Source organism: Urocitellus parryii, chromosome 3 (genome assembly GCF_045843805.1).
Source record: "Urocitellus parryii isolate mUroPar1 chromosome 3, mUroPar1.hap1, whole genome shotgun sequence".
Lineage (NCBI taxonomy): Eukaryota > Metazoa > Chordata > Mammalia > Rodentia > Sciuridae > Urocitellus > Urocitellus parryii.
In genome coordinates this window covers 192,410,880-192,430,119 of record NC_135533.1, presented here as the reverse complement: position 1 = coordinate 192,430,119, position 19,240 = coordinate 192,410,880, and the positions used below count along the sequence as shown (strand labels likewise).

The following is a 19,240-nucleotide window of genomic DNA, read 5'->3' as shown; positions in this document are numbered from 1 at the left end:
AATGTGACCTTGATGAATGAATCTTATCTTTAGGATCCCTATAATATTATGACAAGAAAATGCTGTTGGTTGAGAGTTTGCCTATAAGACTCCTAATGTGATACTAGTTCAGCTGCAAAAACCTAGAACGTGTTTTTGTTCGTGTACTAAAATTGTCTTTGAAGAGGATAACAGCAACACATCAAAAACAGATATTGAAAGAGAGAGTGGAACAAACTGGTGGTAAAAACATGACCTTCCTCCATAAGGTCAAATAGTTTTATTTTGATTAAACACTACAATACAGTATATATGCATTAAAAAAAGAAAACTCTATAATGTATATAAATTATTCCTTCCATTCATCAATTCTTCTTTTCTTTTCCATTACAGCTTTGGTACAATGTGATTCAGTATATAATTTTTAAATACTTTTAGCATCACAAACTCAACACAAAGTACAAAACTAATCCAAATGAGGGATATTATAATCTACACAGTGGTGTTCAGTGGTAGGAGAAAATCTTACCTCGATGAATTCATGTCACTAGCTAAGCTATAAAGGCATACCTAGCAGACATGACAGAAATATGCACCATTAACCAGCTAACATGTGTATTAGTCTTTGTTTATTTTTTTACAGAATACCAGCAGCAATCTTTTGAGTGTTGAGTGAATACTTAAGTCCTCAGCCAGTCTTCCCAACTTGCTCCTCTTCCCTTAAAGGCCATGAGTAATAGCTGATGAAATAAACCACAGCCAGACCTCTCAGAATTTGACCTGCCAACCGGCATTGCTCATACTTGCACAATTTGTCCTGCAGCTGGCCGACATCACAGGGACAGTGCTGGAGGGGCAGTGTGGACCAATCAGCCTAAGGTTGTTCTGAGGGTTTGGCGGTGTAACGTTACAGTAAACAGGCATTCCAGTGGCCGGGAGTGACCCTTGAGCTGCCTGGTTAGGTAGCATGATTGGCTGTTGGTAGGACTGCTGGGGCAGTCCTTGAGAACCTTGCGTCATTGGCACCTGGAGAAAGACACAAGTAAGAAACATGTGAAGAGGCTATTCTGATGTGTCAATGAGTAAGACGGTGTCATGAAACTTACTCAAGCTTTTGAGTTAGACCTTACAAGTCACTGATCCAACTTCTGCCATTTACCAGCTATTTCACTTGGGGAAATTAATTTATTTTCTCTGATTCCCTCATCCAACTGGATAAGGATACCTACTTTAAAGAGCCACTGAAGGACTGCAGGAATGGTACAGAATGTCTGGCAGGCAGTAGATGCTCATAGGGTGTTAGCTCTGAGCTTCCTTCCCTCCTTTGTTGATGTTCTCCTGGTACTACAGTCTGAATCTCTTATGCTGGACGTCTCTCAGCTTGGAAAGCCATGCATATCTTTAGTTTATGGAGTCTCCCATAATAAGTGGGGCTTTGTACCTGATAGGCTAAGGTAGGTTCCATGGAACCAGAAGAAACTGGTGCAGCTAAATTTAAGATTAAAGCACTGCACTAACTTCTTCCTGTGTTTTTCAGGATACAAATGTCTATTTCCAGTGTATTTCAAGATATAAATCACAACAGGGTGCATAACCCATTTGAAATACACAATTGGGTTTAGTCTGTATAATGCAGTTGTTAAACCCATAAGTGCCCTTTACGTAAATCTGAGATATCATTTAAAAATCTCTCATAGCTTAAAATTATTGTAAAATAAAATTTCTTAAAATAAATACAAAAATGGAAAATCATCATGAGGACTTTCTACCAATAAGTAAAATTTCAATAAAATGCCCCAATAGAACTTCAATGAATTTTCTTCCATGAATAGGAAGTTAATATGGAAACAAATTTAGCAGGGCATTCAAAATCCCTGCCATTACAGAAATAGGTTTCCTATTTTCAACTTGCCTTTTATAATCTTGATTCAAAGTCAACTAACAACAGTAGTAGGCCAAGCACCTACCACCCAGCTAATTACCCAAAACAGGAAAGTACACACAGCTTCTACTTTGGCCCAGTACTACTTTGTAATCCACAGTTTTCCAAACAGCTGGTGTGCACCTGATAAGAAGACATGGTTGGGTAGGAGACCATTACGCTTTGCACCGGAGTTCCTTGCTGGCTGCTCATCACGCTCTGACTCTGTGGTGGCTGCTGCACTCCCATAAGGCCTTGGAATCCCTGCTGACCAGACAAGACTGGCTGATAACCTGTGAGGAAAAGAAAAGTGAGCTTTTGAACTGGTGGTGCCAGGAAGAACACCTCGAGGTTCCAAGAAATAAGAACACTTATTCAGAAGGCCATCTTCAGCATCTCAATCTCTGTTATCATGAACATGTTATCCAGATGTTAATTTCCTTAATTTATTTTTATTTTATTTTTTTTACATCTAAGAGTAGACAAGATTACAGATCCAAAAAGTTCGCTGACATTTTGATAGTTATGCAGAATGAGCCCATGAGTACATGCGATGAAGGTAAATTCCTCATGACAAAAGGACCGAGGTCTCTTGACATAAGTTGGCTGCTATAAATTACACTTCTCATATTTGGCTTTTTTTTTTTTTTTTTTTTTGGTTTTCAATGACATTTGGAAAATTCACAGTTTATCAAGTTTTTTTTTAATTAAATTTACTCATTCCCCTACTATCCTACTTTCCTGTAATTATCTAATTTCACACAGAGACTGTCAAATAGCCTATTAACTCTGGATCACTTGTGTTTTTCCATGTCTTAGTGAATGGAATGACCTCGCCATCCTGAGTAAATAAATATCCACTGCCTTAGACAAAAGGACAACAGGAGGTGAAAGGTGTGCCATGCTTTCATTCTGCTTCACCACCAGCTCCTGGAAGAAAATTCTGGTCAAACATACTCAATAAGTGACCAAGTACTAATTACATTAATAATGTAGAACATAACACTTTAGAATTTCTGTTTGTATCCTTCTGGGTGGGTCAGTGGTTAATTTTCTTTTCTTTCTTTTCAAAGTGTGGACTGGAATTGATTTGTTTCGGTTATTTTCATTGTCACAGAGTGGTTTTAAATGCATTTTTTCTTTTTTGGTTGTGCTGCAGAATTGAACTCAGCATCTTGTGTGTACAAGGCAAGTTCTTTTCTTCTCAACTACACCTCCAAACCTAAGAAACTGTGAAGTATGTTTATAGATATTGGGAAGATAGTTATGATTTAGGTGAAAATGACATAGTGATAGAGATATTAGATATTGTTTCCAGAGCTTAGAATATTCACTATACTGCATAATTGAGAATAAGTAGAGCTGCTATTTTAACACAGTCCTCTGAGAGAGGAGAATTTTACAATCCTAGAATTTTTTTTTAAACACAAACATTGGGCTAAGTTTTACAACCAGATTCTAAAAATGAAACACAAGGTTAAAAAACACCTAAGCAGTACACAACATTAATAAATAACATGTTGAATTCATGTGAGGGCCTTAACTTAATATTAAAACAGGATAAAATTATAGTCTTTACAGGAAAAAAAAAATACTTTGTTCTTCTTTGTTATACAAAATATATATTTTTATTCCTTCCAGAAATATTGTGGAAACATGGCTTGCAAGTAGTTAGTGAATTAGGAGACTGGCTCGATCCACCAAATGAGCTTGAAACACAGTATCCTAAGTATGGAATACCTGAAAGGGAAAACTTGGGGACTGGCTGGTTGTATTGGAAGACCTGTATGGAAGTATGAAAGACCTGAAAGGGAACACTTGGGGATATCTTGTCTGTATTTACAATGGGGAGGTAGAACCAGTGGTCACTTTAATTTACCCTTTGTCCTTCATTATGTGCCCCCTTATCTCACATTATCATGAATTACCTGAATTCATTCTCACAAAGGTTTTGACTTACTGAGTTATTTTAAACCCTTGTGCTATTGTATGGTTAAGGATAAGGGCCAACTGCCCTCCAGCTTCATTCTGACCATCGCACACAGTCAAAGCTCAGCACCCTATTTACCTCTAATTGTATCAACCCAATGTGCTATATAACTAAAGTGTTTATAGTTTGTTCAGTAAAGAAAAAATCAGTAGACTCTGAGAAAAAAAATGCAACTAAGGCCATATCACTGCTAAAACTACCTCTTAGAAGCCCTCATATGCAGAGGTACTTGAGAAAAAATTCTTTTAACATGGATTGCAAAATTAATATTAATTGGTTAATTCATTGGTTCTTATTCTAAATCTTCCTTTCTATTTCAAATAGCCAATTGCCCTGAAAAAAAAAATGAGGCTATATTGCCATTTTGTTATGACATTATTCTAAACCATATCAAGTGCTTTGTAGCATGAGTGATTTTATATATATATATATATACAGCTTGGTATGGCTAAAACTTATGACCAACAATCTACCTTTCCACTTAACCCTATAGCAAACAGCAAGCAACGTGAACTCACTGTCAAGTGCACCACATTGTGACTATCATAGAGTCTCCTATCTGGCAAAAGAGTCAAAGTACAGGTTGAAAAATGAAAGAAACATCTCACTATTTGGGGCTTGCATGTGACAACATAGTGAAGACCCAGTTGACCTCAATGGATCTTTTGCAAAATACACACAACCACTCAGCAAACGAAGAGATAAGAGGAAAGGAGAACAGAGGACAAGAGAGGAAACAGAAACTGGGGTGCCCCAGTGTCTCAAAATTATTTATCTATTTGCTTAATGAACCCTTACATCCTTTCTCAGAGTCCTTTCATTCAAAAGTAAACTGAGGTGAAAAATAAGAGATTGATTTATTACACAGCCTCTATACCAGAATAGAGATGTTAAGACAATCATACCATCAGAGCATCTTGGGAAGAAGAGGAAGCAAACATCCAATAACATTCAAGGAGACAAAAAGCCAGGAGGTTGGGTGGCCCCCTCCCAATAAAGACAGAGAGCCCAGAAGAGCAGGATCCCTCTCTGTGAACCCAGACTCAGCTGCACTACAGTGTCTCCCTCCGCGGCCTCCTCTGCCTGATGATTTGTGAGCTTTAAGATTCAGTTATGCATAGCAATGGACTACCAGCTCCACACTGGGGTCCCACAGTAAACACACTTAAGGCAAATAAGGATTTATGTGGGGAGCGAATACTCTCCAATTTCAAGATGAAAACCTAAGTGTAAGGAAAGTTCAATTTATATTCATGAATCCCATTCATTTCTCAATTCGCTCTCCAGGCAAGAAATTTACATCTGGTATGGTTTAATTGGGGAGGGGGGTGCGGTATATGCTCGTTTCTTTAAATTATGTCAGGGAAGGTAGGTTGCAGAATGGTCCCTAAGACGGGAGGCAGTCCGGAATGTGAATCTGAGCCCTGTTCCAGAAATAGATAAATAGAAATGAGATAGCTGTGACCTAAGAATGAACCAACAGTGTCTGCAGAGATGGCAGTGCTGGTGGCAACCTGCTTATCTTGTCTATTCAAATGAGAAATGTGTTCTGGTTTGTCAATTCTTAGCTGTGAAATGACAACTTTTTCATATTTATTGAGGATTAGCAAGATATAATGCATCTTACAAAATAGAGACAGCAATAGTCTTGTGCCTTGTAGGCTTGCTAAGGAGATGATAAAGACATTAGCTATTTATATTATTTCATTCTCAGTCAAGATGGATTCAATTTTCAAGTCACATGTGTCATTTATTTTCTGAAAGTAAGAAGGTTAGGAATGGACAAATGCCTACTAGCAAATAAAGAATGTACTCTGTTGGAATGGAGAAGCTATAAAATTTAAAATGTCTGCATTGTATAAATCTGGAAACTGAACAGGGTTTCTGCCAAAGAACAACAGTTGTTGAACGCTTTTTTTTTTTTTTGTAGTTTGAGGATAATTTGTTAATATTCACACAAGGAAATATTTCTCTTGATGTAGCCTAATTATGAAGATATTAATTAGGCAACATAAATTGGTAAGATTGTGACTGACATTATTTTAACTCTTATTAGTACTTTGTTACAGATACAAGATTTTGAGAAAAAGTGAAATGACAAAGTGGTAACCTGTATTTGGGAGTTTCTGTTACCTCTGCTCTTGCTGGTTATAGAGGCTGAACATCAGGAAAAGAAGAAATAAGACAGTGAATTTCTTAAGAAGTTAGCCAGTTCTTGCTTCCCCAATTCATCCAAGCAGTGTAATTTACATGTGTGCTTATTAAGTGAAGAATTCTCAATTGGTAGAATATCTTTTCAAATGATTAGATTTAATAATCTTCTTCAATACAAAACTTGCTTGTCTTGGATGAACCAAGGTACAGATGTTTCCCCTAGTTTCTAAGGAATCATCACACTGCTTGCTTCTGGATTCAAACCATACTTTGTTCAAGGTTTGAGGTAAAATTACAATAGCTCAGCAAATTCTTGAGTGTGACATAGCTGGTAAAGAATATGAAGAAGAAAAGTGTTTATCCAGGACTGTTTATTCTCCTTTTGCTACAGTTTTATAGTTTGTGCATTTTTCTACTTTCCAATATCCACCTAGTTCTGTTTCTTGGCTTCCTATCAGTCTCTGTACACTTTCATCAGCTTTGAAGATTTACTATTATAAATCAGCCATATGTGTCGATCACTGACTCTAAGCCAAACAGTGAATTAAGTGCTTTTACAATGACAATCCCGAGAAGCAGTCACTATTGCTAAACTCCTTTTATGGAACAGAAAATTGTAACTTAGAGAGATGTAGTAACTCATCAAGGTCACACAGCTACTGAACAGGAAAACTAGAATTTACAGTGTGGTTTTCTGACTTTGGTGTCCTTGCTCTTACTTACTGAATGGATATACTAGTCCTTATTCATTCTTCCAACTCTCACATCCCTAACATAATCTCTTTCATGGGGCAAGTATTCAATGACCATTTATTGCATTAATTGTTTTCTCAATAGGTAACAACAATTAAGAGGAAAAGAATTACGGCGCTTCACAGTGAGTTGAACAGGATTCTGTTAGTATCAAAGAAAGAATGGAAATCAAAGGTAGAGAACAACTGCCCTGTGGAAACCAACTCATCCCGCTCAATAACTGTTTTAAAAACTAGTTACTCAGGTAGTGGGACACCAGGCAAAGGGGGTGAAGAGTTGGGGGGGGGGGCTTCCAAACTGATTCCAGTTCTTTGGTTTATTTTATTAGCATCATATTATCTGATATTACAGTTTTCAATTACTAAGACCATTTCAAATAATGGCCCTCCTCACAACTTTTAAAGAGAATGCATATTTACTCCATTTCCCCCTCAAAAATCATCTTAGAAATCGTAAAATAGAAGGTAAACATAGTTCAGTTCTATATGAACCAATTCAGTCATGTGACTCTCCCAAGACAACTGGCTATCCCTAGGAAATTCACTTGGCCTTCAGAAACAAAGACTGTTCATCGTATTTGGAGGATAATAATAGGCAAGGGAAAGAAGATTAAACAGGGATTCTGCAAAACAACTTAGGGTATCCGATGAGGGCCTGGAACAAGATCCCCCAGAATAGCTGACTGCATTTCAGAATACCTATAAACTGCTGATTCTGCTAACACTCTAGGTTTGTTCCCAAACCCCAAGTTTTATTTCACTACTAGGGCACTGGCTGTAGGGTGGGAAGTCCTTCTGTTTCATCTGCTTATATAGCTGTGGTGTTCCAAGTAGCTTCAGACAGGGTGAGCAGACATGGAGCTTGATATCCTAGGATCCCTATGGTTCTTGAAAGAAATCACTGCCTTTCGCCTCAGCAAGGTGGATTTGGGGAAGCAGCTGTTCCTAGACTATGCTCGTTCCTCTTGTGAAGTAGAGGATAACATCAGTAATTGTACTTACCTGGAGACCATGGGCCCTCAGACACCAAAGAAGCTACCTGATTTCATTAGCATGCCCTAATCTCACACATACCCCAGGTTATAATTCCCAGGAATTATAGTTCCAGTGAGGACAATTTTGAAAAGACTGTTGTGATTCTTTTGAGGCACTATGACTGTAGGCCAATATCCCAATTTATAAGACCCCAAAACTCTAAGTAGGACATTTGAAACAAGAAAGCATCATAGACAAGGTTGAAAGACATTTTATTTTTAAACGTGCTAAAGATATAATATCTTACACGTGTTAAGATACAGGCTAAACATACCTAGTTGGGAAGTCATAAATAGGTACTCTTCTGTTTTTATATGTGAGGTGAAATTGTAAATAATGGTTCTATCAAAAGAGGGAGTGCAAGAAATTGCTTCTATTTTTTTTTCTCCTGTTGAAGCCTAATACAAGTTCTTTCTTCTTTGATGTCAATGCCCTCATTCACCTTCTGTATTGGCAGGTCTCTGAATCCATCCTCTTTCTTTTTGTCAGCATTTATTATTTAGTGGTTTTAATTCCTTAGGAACATGCAGCAAGAATGGCCTGCAGGGAGCCTGCCTGGGAATGGAGGTAATGCAGTCCATGTCCCAGCGAAGACCAGTCCATCCTAATGAATTTGAGGGAAGCTGTGACAGGCCCTAAGTGGAACCAGCCTTCCTGAAGCAGTAGTTTTTCTTCGTACTTGCTCTTTTGCTCATTAGCTTTCACACTGCACAGAGTGTAATTCTTAAAAGCCTCTTTACTGTCCCCTGAGAACATCCATGCATGGGTCATTTTCTAATGGCAGTACACATCAGACGAACCATCCTATTACTGCAAGCTCGGGGGCCTCTTCACTGCAATTATACCATCCTGATCCATGTTATCACAAATACAAAGCTGGTTTTCTTTCTCTCTCTCTTTCTATTTTTTTTTTCTTAAATCAGGGCAAACATGAGAGACACTGTTAAATGACTAGAGGAACAGATCATGCACAGAATTTCAATGAGTGCCTCTCAGGGAAGCAACATTGAATTCCATTTTAAATGGAAGAGGCCGTCATATTATTGAAGCAATGCTCTGAACTTTCCTAGCCCAGAGTGCTGTGCTGACAGCCAGAGAGCTTCAACAACCCAGAGGGAGAAAGGCTGCCTGAAAGACTCACAGACATTTTACTTTCTTAATTAGGTTGAATGGCTTAGAAGAAAATGTGGCATTCCTGCACCTCAACCAGCAGTGTTAATTGTGGACATACTTAAAACCCACCTGGGTGGCAGGAAACTGCTGCTGAGGTGACACAAGAAACTTTTCCCCAGATCATGCTTGGGGCAAAGTCAAGATGGAGATGGCTGTAATAACTGGCTCCAGGATAATAACCCACCTGGTGGTTATTTCCATTGATGAATTGCTATTGACCAGCTGACTGGAGCAGGATAATCATGAGGTCAAAAGTCACGGGGTCAACATCATTGTGATCAAATTACTGTCACTGTTGCTTGGCTACAGGGTATAACCCTGTCCTGGCCAACTACCTCAAAATAAGTGCTAGGGTCAGACTCAATGTATGGAAATTTACCCATCACTACAAGAAGAAAACTATTTCATAGGCAACAGATAATGAATCCAAAAGACCCTTTTTACATAAGAAAGCCCCTTGTATCATTATGCCCAGTCAAACATAATTATCTCCTTAAATTCTAGACTGACAGGATTCTTACCCAAATGCTATTCTAGTGGTAGATTCAGCAGTAATATTGTTCTAGTGTTAGAGTCTACCAGGAGGCAACATCAATGAGCTAGGGCAGAGACCATTCAATTATGAACTAAGGCAGAGGTGACAGGAATGAGAGAAAGGACACAGAGAGATGCTCAGGATATGACCTGTCAGAAACAGGATCTATGAGATCTATCACACATTTGTATCACACATTTGCTGGACATGAAAAGAACTAATTGTACCGTAATCATAATTATTAGTGCTCTGCAGGAAAACTGGCTATTTGAAGAGAAAGAGAGGTGGGTGGGGAAGGAAGGAAGGAAGGAAGGAAGGAAGGAAGGAAGGAAGGAAGGAAGGAAGGAAGGAAGGAAGGAAGGAAGGAAGAAAGGAAGGAAGGAGAGAGAGAGAGAAAGGAAGCTCTGAAATGTAATGCTTGCTGATTTCCCTGGTGTCAATTTTCTCACCACAGCTGATTTCAAACAACAAAGAGCTTAAACATCCAAGTTGGCACAGTACTTGATTTTTTTAGGAGCTGGGTCTTTGAACTAGCATGAGCTACCTCTGGTACACCTGTGCCCTAATATTCAACATCAATCAAATTTGCAATTCATTTAAAGTTTTGTTCTATTGGTCTTTCCTGCTACAAACTTTATTGGCAGTTCTTTGTCATTTGGTACAAGAATAACTCCTAACAATCAAGCACAGTGTTTACACCAGTGGTGGCAATATTCCCTAAAGAGAAACTGGTGGTTTGTACCACCAGTCTTAGATTCTCAAAACCATTGAGTACTTCAGGTGCTTTACTTCAGGTGTGCGTGAGCCATTTAGGAAATATGTCATTGAAACCTTCCAGGAGGTCATTTCAAACAGCGTATTAGAATATGAGTTGATGTTTGCTAATGGAGTGGGGTCAGGTGGGAAGAATCAGGACAAAAAATAGTAGAAACATAAGGGCATAAGGGTCAGCATGTGTCAAGCCCAGGAATGTCAAAAACATGTCCAAAGATGATGAATATGTAGAGATGGCAGCAGATTAGCAATAGGCAGAGATAGTAGAAGAGGATAGAAATGGAGCTAAACTCAAGTCCTAGGGCCTTGAAAATCATGCTATTAAATTGGAACTTATTGTTGAAAGGTTGGGCACCAGGCAAGGTTTGTAAGCACAGCAGTAAAATGACAAGACAGCAACTTCAAAAGGATTCTCCAGGAGACACTGGTGAATATGCATAATTGGAGACTGGTGGTCTAATAGGCAATAGCAATAACCTAAGACAGAGACAATGAAGACATGAATTAAGGCAGAGGGAACAGGGAATGGGAAAATGGAATGCATCAGAGGTATTTAGGATGTTAGAAATGTTAGAAATTGGCATCAGTGAGCTGCAGGGAAGAGACAACAGGAAATCTCCAGGCTCTGATTTGGAGAAGCAGGTAATTGTAATTCCTTAGCTGTACATGCAGGAGAAACAAGTACATGGAGATGATCAGCAAACACATGGGCAAAAGGGTCTGAGCTCAGGCAAACTGACTGGCCCTAGATTATGTTTTACCTAGCTCATTAAAGCCTACGGCAATAATGCACCTGAGCTTGATATAAATTTATGTGTTCTACCAATAACCAATATTTTCCAGCGGGGATTCTAGGCCAACAATTTTTAAAGTTGTGATTATAATTAGAATTGGACAATGTGACTTCTGATTCCCTGTTATTCTGTATTTTCATTGGTATTGCAATAGATGACCCTCCAGCAAAGCCTCTGGGCCCCAGATGATGTCACGGACCCAAGCGAGAGTAAAGAGATACTTTCTGTCTCCTTACATAAGCAACTAACTCAGGATCAGTCTTGGTAACAGCAATAAGGAAGATGTTTAATCTCATTGTGTAGAGAATTGTTATTTAAAAGTGTTTTTTATCTGGATTAGGCAACACTCAGAAGTCTGCAGGTTTGCCCACACAAATCTAATGTGCATATCTTTTCAGCTGGCTGGAATTGGAAGTATGGTCAACACTTAAATCGTATTTCCTATTAATTAAAGCGGAAGTACAACAGAAGGACAAACGGTCTGTCCTGAAGATTCTTCCAATCAGCCCTCAAGGGCAGACTGTCTCTACCAAGACAGTGCAGTTCTTTTTTTTTTTTTTTTTTTTTTTTTTTTTTTAATGGCTTGCTCCAGGGTAGCAAGAGAAATGATTCAGATCCTTCACTTGTTAATTTTACCCTTCACCCCAAGGCCTTCAAGGGTAGTACCCGCTTTCCATCATGGTTAAAAGTGCTTTATATGCACTCAAATGGAGCAAGAGCACTTGAAGATGTCAGGAGTTCATTGCCTGAATTTCCTCATAAGGCTGCAGGGGAGCTCCTCCACAAAGCCCACACAGCTCCCTAAACCCTCAGGAGGAGGAAGCCCTCTGGGCTGAGACCCCAGCAAGGTGAGACTGTGCAAACACTGAGTCTGTGGGAGCCTAGCCTGGGCCTCACATTTTAGCCTTAATGGGACACCAGTTAGACTTTGAAGCCAGCAACAGAGTGCTATTCAAGGCCGATCCGAGCCCAGTGAGGTATGCACGCTGCCGTCTCAGAGCTCTGAAGCCTCATCACATTGCCTCTCTGCCTCTGAATGCCCACTGCCTATCCCACCTGGAACACTCTGTCCTCCTGGGTCAATGGTTCTGAAACCCACTGAATGCCAAATCCCCACACCAAGAGATTCTGATTCAGTAGATTTGGATTGGGGTCTGAAGTTTTGCATTTTTGACAAGTTCCTAGATGATGTTGAAGCTGCTGGTCTGGGGACTACATTTTGGGAACAACTGCTGAGCCTTTATGAAGTGGGTTCACTTATCTGAATTGAGATAACAGTGAGAAGTCTCAATACACGTCTTCCCTGAAAACCTATTTTTCAATCCACGTATTACCTTTCCCCTCACAGAAGAAGCAACAGGGTCCAGCAAATCAGATTCTATGGAGCCCATCTTTTCTCTCTGACTTCATTTTACTCATCTGTAAAAGGGACATAATTCTCTGCTAAGGGGCATCAGGACGGGCTAATGTCCCTCTTGTAAAACACCTATCACTTGGTTGGCAACGGGCGATAGATGGAATTAACCTTCCTTTGTTCTTTGCATGCTCTGCTTGCCTACTATGTCTTCAGATCTTGTTTTTTCACCTTTTTTAGGTCCTGTTTCCAACATAGCCCTCTACGAGAGGAAGCCTATTTGACACATCTCTGCCTGTCCTTGTATTCTACATTTGGTGCCTCATAACTAGAGATATTAATAAAGGGAGCTTTGTCAAATAAGTATGCAAAAAAAAAAAAGACTCCAATAAGCAAGAGAGACATCCAGAGCCTACAGTTGTGAACCATTTTCTCCCGTAGGCCTTAGTCTCAGGAGAGAAGCCAGTGGTGCCAGAGGTTAGTGAGACCTGAGAGGAGGGGCCTCTTGCCAGAACCACCACATTTCAAGGCAGGGAGAGAACAGGTAAGAGACTCAGCTTGCTCTTTCTCCCTCTGACCTTTGATCTCTTTCTGTAGAAGCCTTCCATTAGCAAAATTGACCTAGAAGCCACAGAGCAATGTCACCTGAGAGATCCAGTTCATGGGGTCAGAAGAGAAGGCTAGAGAATGCCTAAGTGACGTGAGGACAGTAAATAGAATAACCAGCAAGCCCCTTCCTGTTACAGATTACAGAAATGCATTCCTACCTCATGGAGCATTTCCAAGCTACTGGGCCCATCTGCTCAAGGGAAGATGCTTTAAAAAGAGTTGGATAATGCTTCATTCGATGACCGTCTCTTGCTTTTACAGAACTTTGTTCCCTTCAGAAATGATCCTTTGTAACACCTGATAATATGTCAGAGTATGCACTTAGCATGACTGCTTTCGGCAATTAAGTAAATGTTAACTCTCAAATTTATATGTCATTAGGTATTAGGGTGGAATATTTTGACTCACTGCCCTAATGCTCGTCTTTCCATTTGGAGGAAATGGCAACGTTTGTAGGGAACTGGTAATAACTTCGAAAGTACTATTAAATAATGTCACTGTTTAAATATCCTGTAGGGCAAGGGGGAAAAAAAAGTTAAATTATGATTCAACTCAAGCAGTACTACTCATTTTGTTGAATTTGACATTTTCCTTCGCTGGCTGTGGAACCAGATGGCTAAGATCGAATGGATAACAATGAGTGAAGCTCATTTCAGGGAAAATATATTAACAAAAAGGAAGACCTAGTTTAATTCTGCAATGTCCCTAACTGGTTCTTGCATTCTTGAAGCATATTTGCTTTAGAAAATGCTATGCTGTAATTAGTCTCATGTTTATTTAGACATCACTTATTCAAATATTCAAAGCAACCATCAGGAAGACAAAATAGGATGAAGGAACAACTAAATGAGACTTAAAACAAGTTTCTGGTGTTACATCTAAGAAGTTTCTGTTTCCAAGTGGAAAAATCATAGGCTTCATAATCAGACAAAGAAAGAGCTCTTCTACCCACTGGCTGTGTGACTGGAAAATTGCCTAATTTTTTTCAAGCATTGCTTTTCTTGCCTACAAACTGGGAACAAATCATTTCCAACTTTCGTGGGCTTTTTGTGAAGGTTAGGTAGATATTGGGTAATGTGACTTGCTCAATACCTGGCATTTACTACAACATAGCATTTGTGATCACCAAATGGTGCTCAGTAAATGAGAAAATTTTTCCCTCTCCAGAATTATACCTTAAATAAAGAAAAAAAAAAAAAGAGTTGCTAGTACCAGGATGGACAGACCACACCTGCTGCAAACAAACAAATGAAGAAGAATTTTGAAACTGCCTCTTCTAGCTAACAACATCCTGGCTTCCATACACAAAATTTCCATAAGAGCCAAGGCCTAGTCATTAAGTGTAAGAGCCATGCAATCAACATGCTTTCCTGCCCTTGAGTTACACAGAAACTGCAATCTCTAGTAGCAAATACAGCAGAAGCAGCTCTGAATGTGAAAGCAGACAAAATGCTTGGTACAGCAGGGAGTGGAAAAAGCAAGCTGGTTGTAGCTAAGGAGCAGATGTCTGGGCAGGAATCATTTGGACAGGCACTTGGACCCACACGCCAAGCTATGGAAGAACACTGATTTCTGGGCTGTAACTTCAGGGCAGCCAGGCCGCTGTATTCCTTAGAGGCTGCAGCCATGAATATCATCGAGAACTCAGAAATTTGAGACTTGTTCCTGCTCCCCTATGAGAAACAAACCCAGTTCTCCTCTTTTTTTGGTCTCCTAATCAAAGCTATGTTTACCCCATCCGTGTCCTCAGGAAAAGGAGAACTCTCCTTGTCTAAAACCATCTGAGAGTGAAAGGTGGGAGTACACTCTGAATTCAAGCAGGTGTCTTTCAGTCTTTTAAATGGAGTCCCTGTTATCACATCAAAGACAGAATACAAAGCAATGATCCCTGTCCTCTGCTTCCCCCCCACAGCTGCTCTGCTAAGGCCCATCTCCTAACTTGGTAGAGTACTACAATGCTTCTTAGCACCTAGCAGACCTGGGTCTCTTGCAGACAGTATAGAAAACCTCCACTTCACAAATATTTTTACCTAACCAACCATTCTTTTCTAGTGCTAGATGATTGAGCAAGTGATTTTTAAGAAAAAAAAGCATTATATATATATATGGGCCAAGTTTACTTCTTCCCTTTTCATAAGAGACACATGATGTTTAATTTACCTTCTATTTATGTTAATAAAATTGTGATTTGTGAACAAATATCTTTTGGAAAGTTGGCCTTAGAATTCAATGAATAACAAAACGGACATTAAATTAAAGATATATTTAAATGCCAAGATAGACCAAGCATGATTTTTTTCATTTGATGTTTGGAATGTTATGCTTTACGCATTTAAAATGCCAACTGGCTAGTTTTGATGGTTTTTGTCTTTTGTTTCTAATTTATGAGATAAGACAAAAGGATTCATGCTGCTCTCTGTAAGTAGCTATACACACACACACACACACACACACACACACACACACACACACAAACCACATTATGGATTATAGATAGCCTTTATTCTTTTCCTTTTTTAATCTTTTGAATTCCTGCTACATAGACAAATGCAGGCATTCACTCAGGCTATTTATTACTTTTAATTGATAGCTCTTATTTAATACACAAGATAAAATACATTGCATAAAATGGAGACTAAAATATATCTCTCTCACTTCTAACTTTTTTTTTTAAGTAACAGGCAAATTTTTATATAGGGTGACTAAATGTGCTAATTAATTCTGGTGCTCTAGTGTCATTATTAGTGGCTTCTTTTCACTCTCAAATAGGTATGGATTCAGATAATAAATTCTATGATTACTCTACATAAATATGTACACATAACATTTATGTACATATGTGTATGCATTTGTGTATAATGCATGCACACATACATATACATTTTATGAATATAGTAAAGATTTTATTGAAATTAATTTAGAAATGTTATTCATTTTGTGTTCCTCATAAATTGCATTGGTCATTGTTTTCTTTCTTTTCTTTAACCAGTGTTTAAAGAAAAGTTTACTATGCATGTAAGTTGAAGAATATTTGGCTAAGAATTAAAACTATTTCAAACAGTTTGGCAGCTAAGTTACAAAGAGTGCCAAAATGAATAATTGACTGAGTCATGGAATACATGCACATCTAATTTGTATTTTGCTAGTTATTCACTCAGAGTCCACCTTCAAAAACAGATTTTTGGGGAGTGGGGTAGAATGGAATTTTGATATACAAATCTTTAAATTAAACAGAAATTATTGGAATAGATAAGTTAGAAAGTGCTACTGAATAGCCAGGCATGTGGCACACGCTTGTAATCCCAGCAGCTCAATAGGCTGAGGCAGGAGGATCATGAGTTCAAAGCCAGCCTCAGCAAAAGCGAGGTGAGCTAAGCAGCTTGGTGAGACCCTGTCTCTAAATAAAATACAAAATAGGGCTGGGGATGTGACTCAGTGGTCGAGTGCCCCTGAGTTCAATCCCTACTACCAAAAAATAAAATAAAATAAAGAAGAAAGAAAGTGCTACTTAATTTCCTCACTAATTTTTGAAAGGGGGTGAAATAGACAATAAAATAAAGGGCACTACTGAGAAAGATTACTGATATGGGCCACAGATGTTTAATACTTACAGAGGAAGATGAATCACCTTGAAAATTTGATAGTGTTGAACGATCTTCAAGTCTATTATATTCAGGTACATAACAAAGCATTTTGCACAAAATTTTTCAGATTTTAAGAACCCCAGAAATCCAGTCATGAAATTCAAAATTCAAAACCCCTGGACAGGAGAGATGAGCAATTCTCATTCTTTATCATTTATATATAACATAATTCAAATGGAGTCTACTTCTCAATACACTGCTCTAGCAAGATTTTAAGTAGTTAAAAAGGGTGTGAGAGAGGGAGGGAGGGCTGGAGGAATTCACAAGGAATACATTTACATTGATAAAGAGCAATTCCTGCTACATAGACAAATGCAGGCATTCACTCAGAAAAGACAACAAATACCTCTCTAAGATATTTCTTGGATATTTGTGAATTAAATATACAAAGGAAGTTACTCTGATAAGATCATACCAAAATATAAAGTATAACATTTAACTTTTTTTTTTCATTTAGTAATATTTCCAGCCGTATTTTTTAAGACTTTCTCACATGGAATCATTCTGAACCTGTTATTAAATCTGTAAGCACATTTTTGGGGATGTTCTCCATCTTACCATAGGAATACTCATGAGGAATATTTAAAGTAGCAGTTAAATTTTTAGACCTCACTATTAACATGATTTACAGCAGAAGCAGAAGCAGAATGCAGACACTGCCTTATGAATGTGTTTGATGAAAATGGAGATGTCATAATGTCCTTACAGAAACATCAGCTTTGTTGACACTGTCTTGGTAGTGATGTCAGAGACTGGTAGTGATGTCAGACAACACAAAGTGACCAGTGCTTGTATTTAAATAGATGTAGCCAAAGATGCAGCATAATAATGAGTTTTATTATTAAGTTTTAAAAAAAACATATAAAGCTGTTTCTTTTGAGAATAAAATTTTAATTAAGAAAAGTTGGTATTTCAGCAGGCAGGGGCCCTTGGAAAGCTCACATGATGAAATTGCATGAGCAATAACTCCTAAGTGGCCTGGCATTATTAAGGAAATCATGATGAAGGACATAGTGCAGCAGCTTAAAAATAAATGGTTACAACTGCATTTACCTTGGTACGAGGAAGCTGCTATTAGATACCTAACGCTCATCACAGCACACCTAATGATGTCTCAGTGGATGCTCATACTGCATCCTAAGACTGCTCAAAACATTTTTGGGGGAAGAAACATGTTTAATATCTACTCCCCGACCTCGCTTCTCTTTCTCTCTCTCTCAGTACCAATTGCTGAATCATGAGAGATAATGTATAATAAAATAAGGACCCAGCATTTGAAACAGATTCCTTGTATATTGTGGAATAATTAGTGTCCCTTGCCAAATCTCTATTTCCACTGTCTGTAAAATGGAGAAGATGATTCAATGATAGCCTCAATCTTATGAGATTTGGGTGAGAATTAATTGATGGGATACCCTTTAGCACACTGGCATCTAGAAAACTCATGTTGCTTAGGATTATAATTTTTTAAGATGTGACTTGAAGTGAGAAACTTATTTGCTGCTAAGACATAATAACCCTAGAGTTTGCCGAGAAGGCATCACACTCTGCATATATATATATATATATAATATATATATATATATATATATATATATATATATATATAATATATATATGTGTGTGTGTGTATGTGTGTGTGATATTTATATATAAATATATGTAATATAAATATATATGTAATTTTTTGTACCAGAGATTGAAGCCAGGGGCACTTGACCACCAAGCCATATCCCAGCTCTTTTTTACATTTTATTTATAGACAGGGTCTCGATGAGTTGCTTAGGGCCTTGATAAGTGGCTGAGGTGTCTTTGAACTTTCAATCCTTCTGCATCAGCCTTCCAAAGCTGCTGGGATTACCGCATGAGTCACCACACCCGGCTGGCAATATATATTTTTACTCAGTATCAAGACATCATTTTGAGTACCATGAATAACAAGAAACTCAACATTAATGGTGAAGATGAGGGTAAAGTAGCCACTTTCTAAAGCACAAAATCCTTTTTATCTCACTTAAATAAAAACTAAAATATCTACGAAGATCAGCCCTCTATAGGCAAAAATAATTGCAAACCAATAATGCCAAGTTTCTTTACAGGAGTGGGGCGCTGGACGGGGAGTTGACCCAGGTGCTGGCAGGCTCCTGCAAACCAAGGCTGGCATCATTCCATCAACCCAGGCAAAGCCTGGGTAGCTGTTTTCAGGCATCCAAAGTTCTTTAATTTAGCTGTTCCTAAGAGATCATTGACGCACACACACGGAAGATTCCCCAAACTAAAGTAAAATAAGGAGAGGAGGGTTATATTTTGTAGAGTAAGTTCACTGGACCCAAAAGAAAAGAGAAAAAAATCATGATGGCTTAGAAAGAAGGTAGAGTGGAAATGTGACAGAGAACCTGAGACTTTGGGGTCCACCCAGGAGGATGTTGGCTCAACTGTGAATGCAGAAAACATACCCAGTTGCAGAAATGAGGATTGCTGAGCTCATCTCAGACCAACTGGTTGGCAAACTAAAATATTACTCAG

At 38.5% G+C, this 19,240-nt stretch overlaps 1 protein-coding gene across 18 annotated transcripts in view; it reads right to left on the bottom strand.

Annotated features, from left to right (window-relative positions):
- Nucleotides 1-229: 229 nt before the first annotated feature.
- The window catches only part of Arpp21 (cAMP regulated phosphoprotein 21), a 148,242-nt gene continuing 129,231 nt past the window's right edge, over nucleotides 230-19,240 (bottom strand). For all 18 annotated transcript variants that reach the window (XM_026405624.2, XM_026405601.2, XM_026405636.2 and 15 more), the window contains 2 exons: nucleotides 2,045-2,193; nucleotides 230-1,005 (listed from right to left, as the gene is read on the bottom strand). In XM_026405624.2, coding sequence (XP_026261409.1) covers nucleotides 748-1,005; nucleotides 2,045-2,193 — 407 coding nt within the window. In that variant the 3' untranslated portion in view covers nucleotides 230-747. The remainder of the gene's footprint in view (nucleotides 1,006-2,044; nucleotides 2,194-19,240) is intronic.